Source organism: Ammospiza nelsoni, chromosome 27, assembly GCF_027579445.1.
Source record: "Ammospiza nelsoni isolate bAmmNel1 chromosome 27, bAmmNel1.pri, whole genome shotgun sequence".
Taxonomy (NCBI): domain Eukaryota; kingdom Metazoa; phylum Chordata; class Aves; order Passeriformes; family Passerellidae; genus Ammospiza; species Ammospiza nelsoni.
Window position 1 is genome coordinate 4,459,831 of NC_080659.1, and position 21,276 is coordinate 4,481,106.

The window sequence follows — 21,276 nt, forward strand, 5'->3', positions numbered from 1 at the left end:
CACCAGGGCGTGTGTCTGTCCCACCCGGGCGTGTGTCCGTCCGGGCTTAGGGAAAGTGGCGCGTGGGAGTGCGGAGGAGCAGGACGGTGACCAGGTCATTGTCCTGCTGGGAGGACACGTGGAGTGGCTGAGACCACCCAGGCACTGCTGAGGGGACTGGACAGGACGCCCTGGACGGGAGAGCACGGACAGGGATCCTCAGGGCTTGGAGAGAGCCACAGGCAGTCCATGGTGGGACAGCAGGAGTGGTGCCTGCAGGGGTGTGAAGGGGAGCAGGACCAACATCACCTCTTGGGTGTGAGTTTTTAAGGCTCTGAAGGATCTGATGGTCCTTGGCATCTGTGCAGGGAGATGTTGTGAGCAACCTCTGTGTCCCTCTGACCTGGCATCTTCCTGACCTGGCTGAGCATCCCCATCCCCAACATCCCCCAGCCTCATCCTGTGCCCGTTTCCCCCTCTGGCTCAGGGTTTGTGCCCATCCAGCAGAGGATGGCAGGGACAGCCATCATGGCACAGCGTTTGGCATCCACCCTCGGTGCCACTGCCCTGTCATCCTCCCCTCAGCCAAACCCCAGCTCTGAGCAGAGCAAACCCTTGGGTTTGGGGAGGGTGACCTGGAACAGGTACTGCCTGCAGCAGCCGCCTCTGCCCGCGAGCTGCAGCTTCTAAGAAACAGAAAATAAGGAGAGTTTCAAAAAGAAAAAAAAAAAAAAAAAAGAAAAAAAAAAGAAAAAAAAAAAAAGAGGGGAAAAAAAAAAGAGAAAAGTTCCCCGATTACATCTGGTGAAGTGACAAATCTGCCAGGCAGGTGATTATTCTGGGTATGGACGTGCCGAACACAGATGCCGATAGGATTAAAGGGGAAGGGGGGGAGCTCACCCTGTTAAACCAACACCTGATAAAAGAATAAACCAACCCAAGGAATAAATTCCCAGCACTGCCAAGGTCGTGCTGCGCCAGGCCCGCTGCCTCTGCCGTGGGGAAGGGACAATGTCCGAGCTCTGGGGTGACCCCTGGGCTGCTGGAGCCCCCCGTGCCTGGGCAGTGCCGCAGCCCCCGCTCCCGGGAGCGCCCGTACCCGGCATGCCCTCGGCTGCCTGGTTGCTTTCCAGGCACGTCCCGGGCATCCCCTTGGGATGGCGCAGAAAATTAACAGCAGTTCAGATCTGAGGAACTTTATGACACGTGTATGATAGGACTGAACCAGGGCGTAATTGAATGACGGATGAGCTTCCAAGAGCCACATTTCCAGGGAGTAATGAAAAATAGAAGTGCTATTGACTAAAGGAGCTTTCGGCGGCCGGGCGGCACGGCGCGGGATGAGCCGCTGCCGGCGGGGGGAATGCATCAATACGGCGAGTAATAGCTCAGTTATTATAACTCTGGAAATGTCATTCAGGCCTAACCAGAGAACACTGGCTATTAACTAGCCTTAAACAGAACGCGCCGGGCGGGAGCCCGAGCCGCCAGCGCCCGATAATTATTTTACTTCTTTTCATGGCTCTGTCGCCTTTCCCACTGCAGGGAGCCTGGCCTGAGCGCCTGCAGCCCCGGGGGTCGCTGTTCCTGCCTGTGGCACTGAGCCAGGCCGAGCTCCTTGGGAGCTGCTCCAGGGCAAGGCCCCATCGCACCCCAGTTTGTCGCTGTCCCTCGCAGGGATTGCTGGCGTTGCTCTTGTCACCTGCAGCTACAAGCTCAGGGCTGCAGGCTTTGTGCACAAGGCTCCCTGTGTCCCTTCCTGCATCACTTGCCATGCACATCCCTTCCTGCATCCCTCCTTGCATCTCTTTCTACATCCCTCCCTTCATCCCTTCCTTCATCCCTTCCTGCATCCCTCCCTGCATCCCTTCCCATGCACATCCCTCCCCACATCCCTCCAGTCCCTCTGCCGAGACATCCAGCCGGCAGCGATGGGATCTGGGCTGGCAGAGGCCGGCTCAGGGCCTGGTGCCCTGCAGAGCCCTGAGGTGTAATGAAAGCCCAGGGGAGAGTATCGAGTGATCCTAAATGGATTTTCTCCATTAGCTCAGCCCCATCAGCCGGTTATCCCCTCCTGGAGCGCTCCAGGGCTGTCGCCAGTGGCACTTAGAGTGCTGCCAGCACCTGCTGCCGCAGCACAGAGCAGCACCCACCTGCTGGCACTGCCAGAGGGGACCCATCCTGCCTGCCCAGCACCATCCTCCTGCTTTTGGGGCGCCCTTTTTGGTGGGCAGCGTGCCTGTGAGAAGGATGGTGAGATGCAGGGAGGTTTCACAGCCCAGTCTTATCCCTGGGTACCCCAACATCCCACCCTGCCGTGGGAGGGGTTGTGGCGAGGGGGCACAGTGGGGTGAGGGAGGGTTTGCCACGCAGCCGCTCCCTGCTTGGCAAGTCGGAGTTCATCATTAGCCAGGAAATAATTAATTGTTGGGCAGACAAAAGGCCTTGCTCAGCCTCCCCGGAGACCCTGTCAAAGGGAGCTGTTGGGGCGGGTGTGATAAATTCTGGCTCTGCAGCCCCGCACTGCCGGGACAGAGGGACAGTGGTGTCATTTGGTGAGGGTCTGGAACCCACCGGTGCCCCCTGGGAGTGCCAGGGTGGCACTGAACAGAGGTGGGGGGCACACAGGTGCCCGCTGTGTCCTTCCTTCTGAGCCGTGTCCCTGTGCCCGCTCCCGCTGGGCAGCGGCGGCCGATTTCCACCGCGTCGGCGTTTTCCCGGTGATTGCGGGGCCAGCGCTCGCCCGGCTCCTGCCGATCAAATTACCAACACTGCTCGCCCCAAATTCCCTGCTAGGCCAAGTGCTCCAAGGTTAAAGAGTCACCAGTGCTCCTGCCAACGCCCCCACCCTGCTGCCACCCATCTCGCCACTGCCCGGAATTCGGCCGCTGGCTGAAAATAGTGGCCAATAAGTGAAATAATGCAGCAGTCTGTGTTTATCCATGTTAATTTGTGTGTATTTAGCCAGTTAGGATGGGGAATGTGCTCCTTCTCTGTTACTCCTGCTCTTGGATCCGTGGCATGCAGGAAGATCCAGCCCTGGGGAAGGTAAACTGAGGCACGGAAGCAGTGGATACCATGCTGGTGTCACAGCAGGACTGTGCCATGTCCTGGTTGTGGCTCTGGGATGAGAGAAATGGAACGGCTCTGGGGATTGCCAGGACAGTGGCTGGTTTGGCTCAGAGACCAGAGTGTGACATTGATCTATCTCCTCAGTGGCCTTTCCTGCTGCCACCCAGGCCCTCACAGCACCCAAAATCTCCCTCCAGGTTGGTGACAGTGGGACTGGCAGGGTGGATGTCCCTCACCTCCAGGACAGCAGGGAGGTGACAAGAGGCTGGCACCGACACCGTGGTGACCCCACATCCCAAGGCTCTGCCTGCAGCATGCCAGGCCCAGCCACAACAACACTGGGGCTCGGCCGTGCTAATGAGGTCACCCCTCGGGGGGCTGTTTACCCCATCCCCCGCCCCTTGGAGACCCCCAAAGCGCGCCTTGATCCGGCTGTCCCAGCGGGCTGCGGCGCGGGCGGCGGGGGGCCCGGCTGTCGCCGCCTGATAACCCCCGGCAGCTCCGTCCCGTGCCCGTTATCAGCGCCCGCCCGCCTGGCCAGACGCGGTAATTAGGGCGCTCAGCGTGAGCCGCCGGAGCACGGATGAGCACGCGTGATCCCGTGCACGGCTGGCACGTGCCCGGCTGCCACAGACGTGAGCGGGGCTGGCGAGCACAGGGCTGAGCGTGCACAGGGACACAAGTGCCAGGCTGGTGTCTTTGGGGCCATGTGTGCCAGGCTGATGGCCATGGGGACATGGGTGCTGGATGGTGACATGATCCCCAGGCTGATGGCCATGGGGACATGGGTGCTGGATGGTGACATGATCCCCAGGCTGATAGGGACATGGGTGCTGGATGGTGACATGCAGTGATTTGGGAGTGAATCACCTCCCTCTGGTGGAATCTGGTGTCCCTGTCACCTTCACTGTCAACCATCGCTGTGACTCCTCGTGCCACCTGGCTCTGTGGCTGTCTGGGTTTGCTGGTCCTCGCCCTGATCCCTCTTGAACCCTCACTCCCTCCCCCTGGGCCTGACAGATGTGGGTGTCTGGTGAGCCCCTGTGCTGGCATTGCCGTGCCCATCCCATCATGACCATCCTTGTGTGCCCATTTCTCTGTGCCACCCTGCCGTGCCCACCTCACCGTGCCCCTGGCTCCTGGAGCAGCCACAGCCCTGCTGGCACTAACACAATTACCGTGACACTTCCCAGCCCTCGTCTGTCCGACAGTTCAGTTTCTGTTGATTCGATTTGCGCGGAACCGGCCGCGGGCCCGGCTGGCTGCCGCCATCCCCGGAGCCAGCTGGGCTGCTGGCACTCCCTGCCCTGGCCAGAGATCCCCCCGGTGCCATCCCACAGCAGTCACCAAGGGCTGGCAGCAAGGGGTGTCACATCCGCGGTGTCACATCCATGATCCGGTGTCACATTCATGATCCGTGTGGTTCCCTGTGTGGAGCTGCTCCGTGACAATGGCAGAGCTGTGCTGGGGTGTGAGGGTGGTGCCAGCTCCCAAAAATGTGTGGGGAGGGATGTGGGGCAGCAGGCCCTGCTCTGGATGGGGTGCCAAGGGGAGGAGATGGGCATGGTGGAGTCTGGGGTGCCATGAGCATGAAGGGGGCACAGAGGAGCACCAGGGTGGTCTGAGGGGCCTGGGGTCACTCAGGCACAGCCCAGCCTGGGCTCAGGGTTCCTCCTCAGTCCCCATCCATCCCAGGGACCTGTGACTGGCACCACTTGGTGGCTGCAGGTCGGGCTGGAGCAGCTGTGGGAGAAGGAGCTGGAGCAGGACCTCTGTGCCGCCCCACTTTATTATTGAATTTAACCTACAGTCTTCCTTACATGCCACAGTGCCCGTAACTAGTGCAGAGGCTGCTTTTATGTGCAAATGAGGCTTTTTTTTTTTTAATCTTTGACAGAGAATGTGCTGTGTTTACATAACAGAGGGCCCTGGTACTCTGGAGAGGGCCACTGACAGTGCTGGCAGGAGATGTTAAGAAAGATCTAACATTTCTGATCTCTGTTTAGCCAGAGGCGCTGCGAGGCGGCGGGAGCAGCAGGGGAGGGTGGCTCTGGGGTGCCCTGGAGAGCAGCTTGGCTGTGCCTGCCCGGGGCTCCAGGGCCAGGAACCTGGGGCAGAAGGGATGGAGCAGCTGCAGGAATGGGGTGGCACCAGAGGGTCACAATCTGGGTGTCCCTATGCTGTGATGGAGACCCCAGAACCCTCTCTAGGGTCTCCAACCCAATGGCTTGGGACAGGGTTGGAGACCCTAGAGAGTCTCCAACAACCTAGGGATGACCAAAAAGTGGTGGTGAGCACAAAGCTGGTGGTGAGCCAGCAGCCAGGAGCTGAAGGGATGAGCTGTCCCAGCTTCCCTCTGTCATCCACAGCCACCAGCACAGGGAAAAACTCCTCCTGCCAGGTTAAGTGGAAAAATGACCAATATCCTGCGGCCTGCCAGGTTCAAGCGCATTAATTCCAGGGAGTCGGTTAATGGCAGTATTGATTAGTCTCAGCGCTGGGCTAACGAGCATCCATGCTATTGAGGGGTGAGTGGTGGGAATTGCAGCAGCTGGAGCAGTTCCAGGGAGCTTTGGTAGAGCTCCCCCAAAAGAGGCTCCACCTGCCCAAGAGGGGGTTCATCCCCCTGGATAGGCTGTGGCATGTGGAAAATGGAATATTTATGTGCCAAAACCACGATTTCTTTCTGACACCTGCATTTTTTTTCTGGACAAGAGGGTGATGTCATGAGTCTGAGGGAAAAACCTGTCTGCTCCATGCTTGGCATCATGGCAGGGTCCATCCACTCAGCGTGTCCGTGTCGTGCTGGGTCATGTGGAGCTCCCAGCTCCTGGTGCATCCGTGGGGTCGTGGCTCTGGTTGGGTTTATCCAAGCACTGTGAGCAGTGGGGTCCCACTCAGGGAGGTGTTTTGTTGTTGTGTGGGAAGGAATCTCCCAATCCCAATCCCATGCATGGCACTGTGGGGCTGAGGGTGAAGCCGCCCTGGCTCTTCCTTGGAAAGTTGCTCAGGTTTTGAACTCTTTGCTTTTTTCTCTCTTTTCACTGCAAACACTTGAAAGGCCCCGTTCCTCCCCCTGGCCCCGTCTCACTGCAGTCACCCCTATGGGGATGGGGAGGTGACATCCCAAGTTTAACTTTGCATTTCCTTTGTGCAAAAAGTGGGATGGGGAGGCAGAATAAACTTGGAATTTGGAGAGCCAAGAGCAGGTTTTGCTTTGGGGTGCCCAGGAGTATCCTTGGAGTGACCCCAGTGACCTCACTGCAGTGGGGTGCAGGAGATGCAATGGGGTGCCAGCCCCACAATGGGATTCCTGTCCAATATTGAGGTGCCAGCCCCACAATGGGATTCCTGTCCAATATCGAGGTACCAGCCCCACAATGGGATTCCTGTCCAATATCGAGGTACCAGCCCCACAATGGGATTCCTGTCCAATATCGAGGTACCAGCCCCACAATGGGATTCCTGTCCAATATCGAGGTACCAGCCCCACAAAGGGGTGCCGGCCCCACAATGGGATACCTGTCCAATATTGAGGTACCAGCCCCACAATGGGGTGCCAGCCCCACAATGGGGTACCAGCCCCACAATGGGGTACCAGCCCCACAATGGGATTCCTGTCTGATATCGAGGTACCAGCCCCACAAAGGGGTGCCAGCCCCACAATGGGGTACCAGCCCCACAATGGGATACCTGTCCAATATTGAGGTACCAGCCCCACAATGGGGTACCAGCCCCACAATGGGATTCCTGTCCAATATTGAGGTACCAGCCCCACAATGGGGTACCAGCCCCACAATGGGATACCTGTCCAATATTGAGGTACCAGCCCCACAAAGGGGTGCCAACCCCACAAAGGGGTGCCAGCCCCACAGCGTGGTCCCAGCCCAGCAGCAGCTGTTGGTGAGGCTCAGTTCCCTTTTTCCATCAGCATCCCTGCAGCAGGAGGAGGCTGAGCTGCTTCCGCGCCGTTTTGGTGGGAATCCTCTCCCAGCTGCCACGTGCCCGGGCCCCGCCAGGCTGGCGCTTGCATTTAAACAAATTTTATTTTCTTGTGTGTGCTAAAAGCTCCCCACAGCCTGCGGGATCGGGCTCGGCTCCGCTTCCGGATCCGCAATCAGGCTGGAATAACAGCTCCGGGGGTCCCCATTTATCTCCGCGCCTCTCTCCTCGTGCGTCCCCGCTCATCCCGCTCTGTCACCCCGTCCTGTAATATCTCAGCATCTCCTTAAAGCAAAAGATGACAATAAAGTGTAAATGGGGAGTGTTGGCTCGGGAGCATAATGATGGCAATTTAGATGCCAGCCGTCATTTCCCCGCCGTTGCCCCAGGTAACAGGAGCCGCTGAGTCCTGTGGGAACGCGGCCGAGGCGGGACGAGGTTACCTCGGAGGCTGATGGCTGTCCTGGGATTTTCTGTCATTTACCTTAAAAGGAGGGAAAGGGAAATATCCGTCAGTGGAGGTGTGAGCTCCGCGGAGCCGGGCTGGGGGTGCTGCTCGCCTGCTCCAGCTGGGGCAGTGCTGCTCCCTGAGCAGCTCCAGGGATGCCAGGGCTGGGGAAGTGCCCCTTGGGTCTGCATGGAATTTGTTTTTGTTAGCCACAATGCCTGCCCCAGTCCTTATCCTCATCCCTGTGCCCATCTCCATCTCTGTCTCTATCCCCGTTCCATCCCCACCACATCCCTGCCTCCCTGCTGTTCTTATACTTGTCCCTATTTCCATCCGCAGTCCCATCACCATCCCTGTCCCTGTCTAAATCCCCATCCTTGTCTCTATTGCCATTCCCATGCTGTCCCCATTCCCATCCCCAATCCTATCCCCATCCCTGTACCTATACCAGTTTTTATCTCCATCCCCATCTCCATCACTGTCCCTGTCTATCCCCCCCCGCCACTCCTGTCTCCATCCCTGTCTCTGTCTCTGTCCCCATTCCCATCCGTGTCCCCATCCGTCTCCTTATCTCTGTCCCCATCCCTGTCCCTGTCCCCATCTCTATCTCTGTCCCCATTCCCATCCCTGTCCCTGTCCCCATTCCCCTCCCTTTCCCCATCCCTCTTCTTATACCTGTCCCCATCCCTGTCTCTATCCACATTCTTATCTCCATCCTTATCCTTGTCCCTGCCTTTGTGTCTACTCCCATTCACATCCCCGTCCCCGTGCCTGCCCCACCCATGTTCCCATCCCTGTCCCATCCCTGTCCCATCCCTGTCCCCATCCCTGTCTCTGTCCCCATCCCTGTCCCCATCCCTCTCCTTATCTCTGTCCCCATCCCTGTCTCTATCCACATTCTTACCTCCATCCTTATCCTCATCCCTGTCCTTGTGTCTATCCCCATCCCCACCCCTGTCTGTCCCCACCGTGTCCCCAACCGATGTCAAACCCAAACCCAGCTGCCATCATCGGGAGCTGTCCCGATCCCGGTGATGGAGCTCCTGAGTGTGGAGCCGGGCTCGGAGCTTTGGAGCACAGATAAATATCGGCATTAAAGCTGTCAGGGCCGGCGCCACGGCGCTCCCACGGTGTCACCGACGGGGTCACCGACGGGACCGGACCCTCCTGAGGCTCCCAGTGACAGCCCCGGGGCTTTCATCCCATCCCGCTGCTCCCCAAACAGGGAATTGTTTCCCAGAGCACCGGGAGGACCAAGAAGCCCAGCCTGGCACCAGCACTTCCCAGGTACCAGCATGTTCCTGGCATTCCCCAGCTGGAAAGCTCCAGGAAAGAGGAGAGGGAAGGGAGAGAGAAAAGGGAAGGAAAACTGAAAAGGGAAACTGAAAGAGAAAGAACATAAACATGATGGGCATGCCTAAAGCCCCTCCACTGTCTGGCTGGGCCCTGGGGAGCCCCTGTGCCCCCTGCCCTGTGCCCACCTCCCCGTGCCCACCTCCCCGTGCCCCCCAGCCCCTGCCCGTGCCCCCCACGCTCCCACTCACCCCCTCTTGATTTTTTTAATCAGCGGCGTCGCTTTCTGGCGCCGAAGCATTTCCCAGCCCCGCACTCAGGAAACCTCATTAACACAGATCAAAAGGAGCTTTTAATGATTTATAAAGGTGCAGCAGTTTGGAGAAATTAAATAATTTAGGTGCTGTGTGTATGGCGGGGTCCCTCCGGCCCGCATTACTGGTGCTCCGTGAGCCACGACGCCGTCCCCGCTCTGTCCCACCAGGGACAACCCCAGAGCCTCTGGGGACTGGGATTTGTCACTGCCACCCTCCCAGGGGTTGGGGTTGATGGGGACAGGGCATTCCATGAATGCCATCTCATCCTTGCCAGCGCCAGGGCTTGGCCATGGTAGGATGCTGGGATGCTCCGGCACAGCCTGGAGGGAGTTTGGGGACGGTCTCTTCTGCCATGGAAAATATTTGAAAACACGGTTAAAACCAACCTTGGCACTGGTGAGGTGGTGGGATGGGGCAGTGGGATGGGGTCTGGGGTGGCCAAACCCACTGGGCCTAAACTGGGTGGACACAGGTGTGCATCCAGCTCCAGCTCCATCCCCTCCCAGCTCCGTAAGTGACTTCTGCCTCTCGAGCAGGGAATAGGGATCAGCCTCCAGGACACTGGGACCAGCACATGGCCCAATTTCCCCCTGGTGGCCCCGTCCTGCTCCTGCCCAGCGCTGCCATTGTCATCCCGAGGGATGGCTCCGGGCTTGGCAGTGATTCCTGCCCAAGGAGAAGGAGAAGCAGATGGAAAACCGCCTTAAACATTCCTGGTGTGAACTCCATTGCCGGCCACAGAGCCAGCTGAGCAACAGGATTAATGCAGAAAGGAGCTGTGCAAGGGGCCAGTGGGCACCTGCACCCCAGGGACCCTTCCCTGCCACCCCCCCAGCTCCAGGAGCCACTTTGTCCCCATTTCCTGAGCAGGGGGACACCTGGGGGAGCTGGGGAAGGGGTGACATTGGTTTCTCCACATCTGAATTTCCTTTAGGTTGTGTTTAATAGCCCCAAAGAGGGCAGGAGGGCTGGGGGGGGGGGCTGGTTTGGGGGGGTGGGCAGGGGGGGAGGCTGCTGTGTTTTATTTTGCTCTGTAATAGGCTTATTACTCCTGATCACGCTGTGACTATTTGAATGAAGGAGATTTCGGGAGATGAAAGCGGAAGGGAGATTTTAAATCTCTCAGTGCCTGGCCCCGCAAGGACGGGTGCCCTTGGAGCGGGGGGGACCCCATACCTGGCCCCCTGCCCCAGTCCCCCCCTCGCCCCTCTGCCCCTGTGAGCCCCCAGTGGTTCCAAACCTCCTAATTTCCAGCCTCAATTTATTCATGGCCGGTTTATACCCATTTGTTTATGTGCCAACACCGTTCCTCAGCTTAAATAGCTCTTTTCCATCCATAATATCCCCCCCCCCCTCCTGTATTCCAGTGGGCGCAATCATATCTCTTTTCAAGCTGTTCAGGAAAGAAAAATCTGAATTATTTAACCCTTGGGACACTGGCTGGTCTCGCAGGGTGTAGAGAGACAAATCCGCTTTGTTCCTGCGCTGGGTCGCTGCCCGAATTTGGGAATTTTGGGAGGGTGCTGCTGCAGCTCTGAGGGGAAACTGAGGCACTGGCTGTGCTTTGGGGGAGCAGGACCAGGGTTTGGGTGTGGGATTTGCTCTCCTGGTTGGGTCTGGGGTCTCCATCTGCGGGTGCCTCTCCCCTTGGAAGGGTTTCTCCCGACCACGGTGAATATCCAAGAGGTAAAAACTTGAGAAGCCAATGTGTTTCCAGCATGGAATTGCCACCCTGCCCAGCATGGTGAGGGCACACAGGGTTGGGAACTGCTAAAGGGGCTTCACCAGCTCTGAGATTTTAATTCCAGACAATTTCCTTTCTATGGATTCTTGCTCCTGTCGTGAAGGGACAGAGGTGTCACGGTGCTGGGAATTTGTTGGTTAAACCCAAATTAAACCCAAACCTGATGGAGCCAGGCTCAGTGGGTGACATGTCCTGAGGGTGGGAGCATGGAGCTCTGGAGCTGGGGTGTCCATGGAGCTGGGGGTTGTCCTGGGTGCATCCTTGGTGCTGAAATCATCCCCATCCCATAGCATCAAACTGGGATGCAGTGGGGGAGCCCAGAACATGGGGTGCACCAAGCTGGGGGTCCCCTAAACCCCCTCACCCAAAGAAGAGTGACCCCTCCCCACAGCCCCCTAGACAAGGGTGACCTCCTCCCCGTGGCCCCCCTGCATCCATCTGTGTCTGGGCCATTAATCAGCTTTAATCAGCTTTAATTCAGCAATTTGTCACTCCCTCAAAGTGAGTTTTTCCCCCAAAATGTAATAATTATTACTACTATTATTCCCCTGGTAAGTGGGGGCCCCCCCGCCTTTCTTTGGGCTTTAGTAACGATCATTAAAATAAATAATTTTTTTTAAATAAAAGGCAGCGAGAAGAAGCTTTTTTTGTTGGTTTTTTTTCCTCCTTTAAATATTTTTTATTGTTCTCCGCGCATTTGAAAATTGTTTCCCTGTAAATTCCAGCCCTTTGTATTAATTTTACATTTTCCAATGTTACCTTGCCAGGGGCAGGGTTGGCACAACTGGCTCGGGAAAGGAGAGGGAAGGAGAGGGAGAAACCCTGCTCCTTAATTAGCGTGTTCCCTGTGTGATCAGAGAGCTTATGAGGCAGGTAATGAGCTGGAGGGGGGCTGCAGGACCCCCCTCAGTCCTCCCCACACGTCCTCCCTTCTTGCCCCCCTTCCCTTTTGGGGGTCACTCTCTGCTCCCATAGGGATGGGGCTGCACTTTTGGGGTGTTTCTGGATGAATTGGAGCCATCTCAGCAGCTGTCACAGCCTCAGGGGGTGTTTGGGAGCCCCAAAATTTTGCTTTGAGAGGTTGAGGGAGTTGTGGTCACTGTCCCCAACCCACCAAGGCTGTGCTGATCCCTCCATCCACTGGCCAAACCCTGGAGCTGTGGGGTGACCACTGGCAGTGCTGAGGTTTTGGGGGGCTACCTGATGAGGAGAACATTAAATTGATAGAAAAAACCTCAAATTGATAGGAAAAAACCTCAAATTGATAAGAAAACCCCTTAAATTTATATAAAAAAATCCTCACTCAGTGATGAGAGGAAGCCAAGCTGCCATGGGGGAACAGCAAATTTGGCCTTGAGCTCCACCAGCTGTGGTGCTGGGGGTCTGGAATTTGGGGAGGGGATCACAGGGGCCACCCTGAGGAGCTGGAGGGGGGTTGCTGGCATGTGCCAGGGAGTTCTCCAGTGTTGATAATCCCTTAATCTCTGGGGTTGTCAGTGCCAAGAGCACCAGTGACACCGGGATTGCGGCGCCGCCGGGAATCGCCGTTTTTGTGCGGTTTCCTGCCAAATGGTGCCGGTTTGTTGGCATGAAACAAAAAGGATTTGGGTTAATCTGGAGGTTAATGGGGCTGGTGGGGTTGGATCAGGCTTTGGATCACACAGAGGTGAGGCCCTGGCACAGGGTGCCCAGAGCAGTTGTGGCTGCCCCATCCCTGGAAGTGTCCAAGGCCAGGTTGGATGGGGTTTGGAGCAACCTGGGATGGTGGAAGGTGTTCCTGCCCATGGCAGGGGGGACTGGATGGGCTTTAGGGTCCTGGGATTCCATGGTTCTGTGTTCACCTGCCCCTCCTTACCCACTCATATCTGATAGTCCTGGATCAGCTGAAGGCGCCACTTGATGTCCTGGGAGTGTCCCTCCTTGGGTTTTTCCTGCAAAACAAGGAGGATTTTCAGTCCCAAAAGGAGCAGCGTGGCAGGGTCCCATCCCAGGACACCAAAAAGAGTACAAAAACAGAGCACCCATGGGCACTGGATGGGCTTTAGGGTCCTTCTCACCCAAACCATCCTGGGATTCCATGGTCCTGTGTTCACCTGCCCTTCCTTACCCACTCATATCCAACATCTGGAGGCACCACTTGATGTCCTGGGAGTGTCCCTCCTTGGGTTTTTCCTGCAAAACAAGGAGGATTTTCAGTCCCAAATAGAGCGGCGCGGCAGGGTCCCATCCCAGGACACCAAAAAGAGCCCAAAACCAGAACACCCATGGGCACTGGATGACCTTTAAGGTCCCTGCCAACCCAAACCTCCATGCGATTCCACGCCGGGAGGGGTCTCCAGACGAGTTTGTGACCCTCTGCCCCAACATCTCCGCAGGTTCCACCGCGGGGACTACACGGTGGAGGTGAGCATCAACGACTACCTGGACATCTACTGCCCTCACTACGAGGAGCCGCTGCCGGAGCGGATGGAGAGGTACATCCTCTACATGGTCAACTACGAGGGCCACGCGTCCTGCGACCACCGGCAGCGCGGCTTCAAGCGCTGGGAGTGCAACCGCCCCGACTCGCCCAACGGGCCCCTCAAGTTCTCCGAGAAGTTCCAGCTCTTCACCCCCTTCTCGCTGGGCTTCGAGTTCCGACCCGGCCACGAGTATTACTACATCTGTGAGTGGGGATGGGCTTGGGGTGGTCCTGGTGGCTGGGTTGGTGTTGGTTGAGCCGAAACGCTGCAGAATCCTCTCAAAAATCCAGCTCAGGGCAAACAAACATCCCACGGAAACGTTTGACTGGGCATGAGAATGACCAGGACTGTCCAGAGGCACTGGTTTCATTCCAGTGGAAATGGCACTGGGAATGTCCCCAGCCCCAGTGCAGTGTTCCCATAAACTCCTGTGTATTCTTGTGCTCTCAAAAATATTCCTGTGGTCTCACATGTAATTCCTGTGCTATCCCATGTAATTTACATCCTCTCACATGTATTTCCATGCTCTTACATATAATTCCTGTGCTCTCCCATGCACACCTCAGCTCTCCCATGTAATTCCCATGTTCTCCCATGGAATTTCTGTGCTTTCCCATCTATTCCCATGTTCTCCCATGTATTTCTGTGCTCTTGTGTGATTCCTGTGCTCTCCCATGTGATTCCCGTGCTCTCACATGTGATTCCCATGCTCTCACATGTAATTCCCATGTTCTCACATTTAATTCCTGTGCTATCCCATGTAATTTCCATCGTCTCCATGTATTTCCATGCTGTTACATGTAATTTGTGTGGTCTCCCATCTATTCCTGTGCTCTCCTCTTTATTTCTGTGCTGTCATGTAATTCCCGTGCTCTCGTGTAATTCCTGTGCTCTCCCATGTAATTCCCATGTTCTCACATGTAATTCCTGTGCTATCCCACGTAATTGCCATCCTCTCATGTATATTTCCATGCTGTTACATGTAATTCCTGTGCTCTCCCATCTATTCCCATGATCTCTGTATTTCTGTGCTCTCGTGTAATTCCCGTGCTCTTGTGTAATTCCTGTGCTCTCCCATATACACCTGAGCTCTCCCATGTAATTCCCGTGTTCTCACATGTAATTCCTGTGCTATCCCACGTAATTTCCATCCTCTCATATATATTTCCATGCTGTTACATGTAATTCCTGTGCTCTCCCATCTATTCCTGTGCTCTCCTATGCATTTCTATGCTCTATGTAATGCTGTGTGCTCTCCCATGTACACCTGAGCTCTCCCATGTATCCCTGTGCTCTCCCAAATCTGGGCTCCCTTTCTCACATGGAATTCCCATGTTCTCACATGGAATTCCTGTGCTCTCCCATGTATCCCTGTGCTCTCCCAAATCTGGGCTCCCTTTCTCACCCTAACCTGAACTGCCTGGCCCGCTCAGGAGGAAACTCCAGTGCTTGCCACAGGATGGGGGCTCCCAGCAGGGAATTTCCACTTCCAGAACATCCACAGGGACAGGATGGGGAGAGGAGCCCACAGGAAAAACAATCCAGCATTGCTGGGGGCAGGTGCTGGGATAAAACCCAACCCCAAACGCGGCAGCGCGACCCCAACCCCGCCGCCCTCTCCAGAGCCACGGCCACGCTCCTCCGCCTTATCATTCCTCCTCTTTTTCCTAAAGCAGCTGTTTTCAGCCCACTTAATTTGTTCCTTTTATCTATATTAAATTACCATTTCCCCCCTTCTCTCTTCTCCCCCCGTAAAATGTCACCGGCGCAATAACTGCGGCCACAACTCTCTCTGTCTCTCTTCCTCGCCCCCCCCCCCCCCCCCGCTTTTATTTTATTTTATTTTTTTTTATTTTTTAATGTCGTTAGGGAGAGATTACACAGGAGTAAATGGGAAGCTGATCATTGCTAACCCGGTTAGAATTCCCGTCATGCGGAACATTAGAAATTATGCCTCTTTGAGGAACCGTATTTAGCAGACATGAAAGAAAAGAAATTACCTCCTCCTCGAGCCCACGGATTGGAATCCATTAACCCGCCGGCACCGGGACACGCTTGTGCCTCTGGAGCGGGTCAAGGGCAGCGCTGGCCCTGGGGATGGAGCTGGGATGCAGCGGGATGGGGTGGGATTCTGCAGGATGGGATGCTGTGGGATGGAATTCTGTGAGTTAGGATGCTGTGGGATGGGATTCTGTGAGTTAGGATGCTGTGGGATGGGATTCTGTGGGTTTGGGTGCTATGGGATGGAATTTTGCAGGATGGGATGCTGTGGGATGGGATTCTGTGGGTTTGGGTGCTATGGGATGGAATTTTGCAGGATGGGATGCTGTGGGATGGAATTCTGTGTGATGGGATGCTGTGGGATGGGATGTGGTGGAGTGGGATGCTGTGGGGTAGAATTCTGCAGGATAAGATGCATGGGATGGAATTCTGTGTGTTGGGATGCTGTGGGATGGGATTCTGTGGGTTTGGATGCTATGGGATGGAATTTTGCAGGATGGGATGCTATGGGATGGAATTCTGTGAGTTAGGATGCTGTGGGATGGGATGCGGTGGGGTGGGATGCTGTGGGATGGAATTCTGTGGGTTGGGATGCTGTGGGATGTGATTTTGTGGGTTAGGATGCTGTGGGATGTGATGCTGCAGGATGGGATGCTGTGGGATGGAATTCTGTGGGATGGGATGCTTCAGGATGGGATTCTGTGTGATGGGATGCTGTGGGATGGAATACTGTGAGTTAGGATGCTGTGGGATGGGATGCGGTGGGGTGGGATGCTGTGGGGTAGAATTCTGCAGGATAGGATGCATGGGATGGAATTCTGTGGGTTGGGATGCTGTGGGATGGGATTCTGTGGGTTTGGATGCTGTGGGGTAGAATTCTGCAGGATGGGATGCATGGGATGGAATTCTGTCAGTTAGGATGCTGTCAGATGGAATTCTGTGGGTTAGGATTCTATGGGATGGAATTCTGTGAGTTGGATGCTACTGGATGGGATTCTGTGGGTTGGGATGCTGTGGGATGGGATTCTGTGGGTTTAGATGCTGCAGGATGGAATTCTGTGGGATGGGATGCTGTGGGATGGAATTCTCTGGGATGCCTGTGGTGCCTCTCACTTCAGCATATTCTCCATCCCCTCATGGGGTGCAGCACTAAAAAAGAAAAGAAAATAGGAGGGTAAAAATATCCCCACTCCCATGGAGCCCTGGAGGAGCTGGGATGGGGCTGGGATGGAGGAGTTGGGGTGCTCATGGTCCTGCTCAGCTCAGCACCTCCTCCTTCCCTCCATGGGGTGAAGCGCCAAAACAGAAAATAAAAGGGATGGGTAAAAAAAACCCTTGCTTTAATTAAAAAAAAAAGAGAGAAAATTAAATCTCTTAATATATATATAAAATAATCCCATTTTCTCATCCCGAGAGGAAGTATCACCCTGATAATTACTGCCATTCCTCCCTTTCCCTCTCTCCCAATGTTTATTATTTTTATTCAGTGCCTTGACCCTTGTTTTGCTGCTTTCCCCTCAATCCACCCCCATTGTCCCCTTTTCCTCCTGCAGCCGCCTCCCCCCCGAACACAGTGGACAGGCCCTGCCTGAAGCTGAAGGTTTATGTTCGGCCAACAAGTAAGTGAGAGGTTTGGGGGGTCCCTGGGGGAGTCCCCAGGTCCTGCCCTGTGGGTTGGGGACAAGTGGTGGCCTTTGGTTACCACCCTGATGGTGACAGGGATGAGGACAGGGCCCCTCAGCTCTGTTGGAGCCATCTCAGCACTGTCCAGACACAGGGAAAAAAAAATATATGAATAACAATAATCATCCCTGCTCAGTGGCTACTTTTCCAACTCGCATAAATCAGCCATTTAAAAAAACAAATTAATAATTTTCTTCTCCTGTTAACGTGTAATTAGCAAATGGCAGCAGCTCTCCCTGGGGACAGCGGAATGTCACCGGGTAACCGATGGCTCTCGCCTCCCTTCCTTTGGTGGCTTTAAAATAAAACCCAACATAACAGAACCATCTGTAAAAACTCATCATGTTCCATTCAGGATGAGAGGGGGGAGAAAAAAAATCTCTCCCGATATTATTTTTAGTATTTTAATAATATTGGGATTTTGTTCTGTCTCGCGGAGGGGAAGAGAAGGGAAGGGGGAGAGAGGCTGGGCCTGGGGGATGGTGGGAGGGGGCACCCCTTGACTGGGTCTGGCCCTGGAATGAGTCTGGAATTGACTCATTCAAAAATGAGTCTGGAAACTTCATCCTGGCACGAGGGACCCTCTGGAATTGGGGGCACAGGGGGATCAGCTGGGTGGAACATTGGAGCATCCCCAGGCAGGACCAGACTCTGCTTTTCCTGCCTCCAGATCCATAAAAATCCATAATCCAGTGGCAAACTGGAGTGAGCTGAGTTGAGGAGCAGCCACATGGGGTCCTATGTGTCCCCCCATGTGCACAGGACCCCCAGGCTGTGGGCAAGTGGGTCCAACCCCAGGGACAATGTCACCTCCCTGTGGCGCAGGGGGACGTGGGGTACAACGCTCCCTAATCCCAGTAAAGGGCAGGAGCAGGAGCACCCTCGGCATTCCCACCCTCACTGCCACACTGGGATGTCCCCGTGTCACATCCCGGCGGTGGAAGCTGGAATTTGGGGAGGGGTCAGCAGCGGGAATGCTGCCAGATCCCAATCCCGGCGCGCTGAGCATCCCCGCGCCTCCGCTTCCATCCCAGACCGAGAATCCCCGTGCCTCCACTTCCAGCCCGGACCGAGCATCCCCGCGCCTCCGCTGCCATCCCACCGTCTCACCCTCGCTCTGTCCCTTCCTTTTCCACAGACGATTCCCTCTACGAGTCCCCGGAGCCCATTTTCACCAGCAACAACTCCTGCTGCAGCCTCAGGGTGCCGCCGGCGGCGCTGGCGGTGGTGCCGGTCGTCTGGACGCTGCTGGTCTCGTAGCACCGGCACGGACGCGCCGGGAGCGGCTCCGCGGATCCCGCCCGTCCCGAATGGTGCCCCGGGAGGGTCGTGTCGCCGCCTGAAGTCCCCGCCGTGGCACGGCCGTCCCGCCGAGAGCGGTGCTGGGCTGTCCCCGGGCAATGGGTCCCGAATTTCCATCCCTGCCCCGCAGCTCCGGCTGTCCCGGTGGGGCGTTGCTTTTTACATTTCTAGACCAAATACAGAGTCCTCGTCCGTTTGGGGTTTTTTTCCTTTGTTTTTTTTTTTTTTTTTTATTTTTGGTTTGTTTTGGTTTCGTTCGGTTTTTTAAAAGAAAAAGTATTTTTATTTTTATTTTTATTCGTTGAGTTGTTCCCGTCGGGTCCCCCTGGTGCCAGACTGACCCGCACGGGCCGGGCTCGAGTCCCCGCTGAGCCTTCATTGTCCCCACCGCGGGCAGAGCCACCGGGAGCACCGGACACAGCCGTGGTGCCACCGGCTCCGTGGGCACGGACTCCTTCACAGCCTGGCCACAGGACGTCATGGAGCCGGACCTGCCACCCCCGGCCACCCCCTGCCCCGGGCACGGGGGGCCTGGATGGACACAGCCCCCTCTGAGCATCTCTCCACTCGTGCCAGGATGTCACCGCGTCCCCGTGGGACACCGGGGTGGCTCCGTGAGCAGCAAACTGGATGCAGGCCAGGAGAGCACTGGGGACACTGGGGAGCATCACCAGGGATGTCTGGGCAGCACGGCAGCACCGAGGATGGCACTGGGAGAGCAGCGAGGAGAGCACCGGGGACACCCGGCATGGGGAGCAGCAGGAACGGCCAGCACCGGGAGCTCCGGGGACACCGGCACGGAGAGCACCGGGGACGGCTGGCACTGAGAATGGCTGGCACTGGGAGCACCGGGAAGGGCTGGCACTGAAAATGGCTGGCACTGGGAGCACTGGGAAGCGCTGGCACTGGGAGCATCAGGAAGGGCTGGCACTGGGAGCACCGGGAAGGGCTGGCACTGAGAATGGCTGGCACTGAAAATGGCTGGCACTGGGAGCACTGGGAAGGGCTGGCACTGAGAATGGCTGGCACTGGGAGCACTGGGAAGCGCTGGCACTGGGAGCATCAGGAAGGGCTGGCACTGGGAGCACCGGGAAGGGCTGGCACTGAGAATGGCTGGCACTGAAAATGGCTGGCACTGGGAGCACTGGGAAGGGCTAGCAATGGGAGCACTGGGAAGGGCTGGCACTGAAAATGGCTGGCACTGCAAATGGCTGGCACTGGGAGCACCGGGAAGGGCTGGCACTGCAAATGGCTGGCACTGGGAGCACTGGGAATGGCTGGCACTGCAGATGGCCGGCACTGGGAAGGCCGGGAAGGGCTGGCACTGAGGATGGCTGGCATGGGAAGCACCAGGAAGGGCTGGCATTGCCCATGGCTGGCACTGGGAGCACCGGGAATGGGCGGCTGGCACGGGGAGCACCGGCGGGCGCTGGGAGCCGGCAGGCCGGGCTCGCCCAGCCGTGGGCATCGCTCCGAGGGCGTTTGGCTGGCGCCGGGGTGGGAGGAGTGTGTGCCGTGGATTTTGCTCCTCCACCCTGCTCCGTGTCCCCCCGATGCCTTGGGGGTACAGGAGCCCCCATGGGGGGGCCGGTGAACAGGTGTGGGACCTTCCTGGTGCTCCCCCATTGTCCCCCGACATTGCAGGGCTGGGCTTGGGGATTTTTCCCATTTTCCTTTGCATTAATAAGTGAAACCCCCTCCTTCAAACCCCCAATCCGAGGCTGGCCGTGACCCCAGGGGTGGCAGATCCCCAGGGAGGGGTCACCCCGCAGCCCCGGGGTCTGACCCCTCCTCGCCTTAAATCTGGGGCTGTCCCACCTTGGGGAGGTGCTGTGCCCATCCCACAGGAGCCAGGGGTGGTCGGTGGTCCCAGGGGATGCCAGAGATGGGCTCAGACCTGGCTGGAGCCCCCCCATTCCGAGTGGATCCCGCAGTGGGGGCCGGGGGGGGCCTCTGTCTCTGTACATACAGCGCTATACTGTGAGCGTTTTTTTTTTATGTATTGTTGAGAATGGATTTTATGGAAGGGTTTATCTTATTTTTATTTTATTTTTATTTTTTAGACTAGGAAGCTGGAATCTTGCAATAAGCTCATCCCGACCATCCAAAAAAAAAAAAAAAAAAAAAAAAAAAGAGAGAAAAAAATTTACAAAAAAAAAAAGAAAATTACAAAAAAAAAAATCCCACATAATTAAAAAAAAAAAAAAATCGCATTCCCTGTCCCGTGTGTCCAGACCAGGTCGTGGTTCCCGAAGGTGACAAAAGCATTGTGTTTATGGGGGGGGGGGGATGCGGGGGGCACCCGCCGGGCTCTGCCACGGAGCCGGCAGCACCCGCCTGGCCTTCGGTCTGTGTTTTATATATATATAGATTATATATATAAATATCTATATTGTGTACAGCGACTGTGGGAGAGTGGAAGGACGGAGGCGGCGGTGGGGGAGGGCTGGGGGTCCCCTGGAGCAGCCCCCCCTGCCCCTGGCGCTGTCCCCCCCTGTGCTGGTCCCCGTCGCGCCTCGCTCCGTCCTTCGACATTTCCGCTTTCGTCCTCGACGTCGTGCTGATGGTAACCGGATCTCTCACCCCCCCCCCCCCCATTTGGATTCTGTATTTTTTTATAATAAAATACAAATAAATGTCGTGTGAGGCCCTTGCTTTTGAGGAATCACTTTTCCCTCTCTGTGTGTCCCCACTGGGGGGTGGCTGGGGTTGTGTCCCCAAAGGGCTCCGGCTCCAAGCTGGTCCATCCTTGCTCCTTTTCCCTTGGCTCTGCAGCCAGGCCTCTCTGCTGGGTGGTGTGTTAATTACAGGAAGGACTTAATTACCCTGTTAATTAATAATAATGGATATTAAATTAATTAATGTGCAATTGTTGATAGTACTTAATTATAGGAGGCGAGGCTGCCTGGTGGGTGGGTGCTCGGGGCTGGCAGCTCCCGCAGCCCCGGCTCCTCACCTGCCACTGCCTCAGTTTCCCCAGCAATGAGACACCAACAGGTGACATCCTGGCAGGCCACCAAAGCCAGGACAGGC

The 21,276-nt window shown here is 56.3% G+C and overlaps 1 protein-coding gene across 1 annotated transcript in view; it reads left to right on the forward strand.

Annotated features, from left to right (window-relative positions):
• Window positions 1–18,296, forward strand: part of EFNA2 (ephrin A2) — a 39,936-nt gene extending 21,640 nt beyond the window's left edge. The window contains exons 2-4 of the mRNA XM_059489857.1: window positions 13,171–13,460; window positions 16,812–16,877; window positions 18,080–18,296. Of these exons, the coding sequence (XP_059345840.1) occupies window positions 13,171–13,460; window positions 16,812–16,877; window positions 18,080–18,201 (478 nt within the window). The 3' untranslated portion in view covers window positions 18,202–18,296. The remainder of the gene's footprint in view (window positions 1–13,170; window positions 13,461–16,811; window positions 16,878–18,079) is intronic.
• The last annotated feature ends 2,980 nt before the right edge of the window (window positions 18,297–21,276 follow it).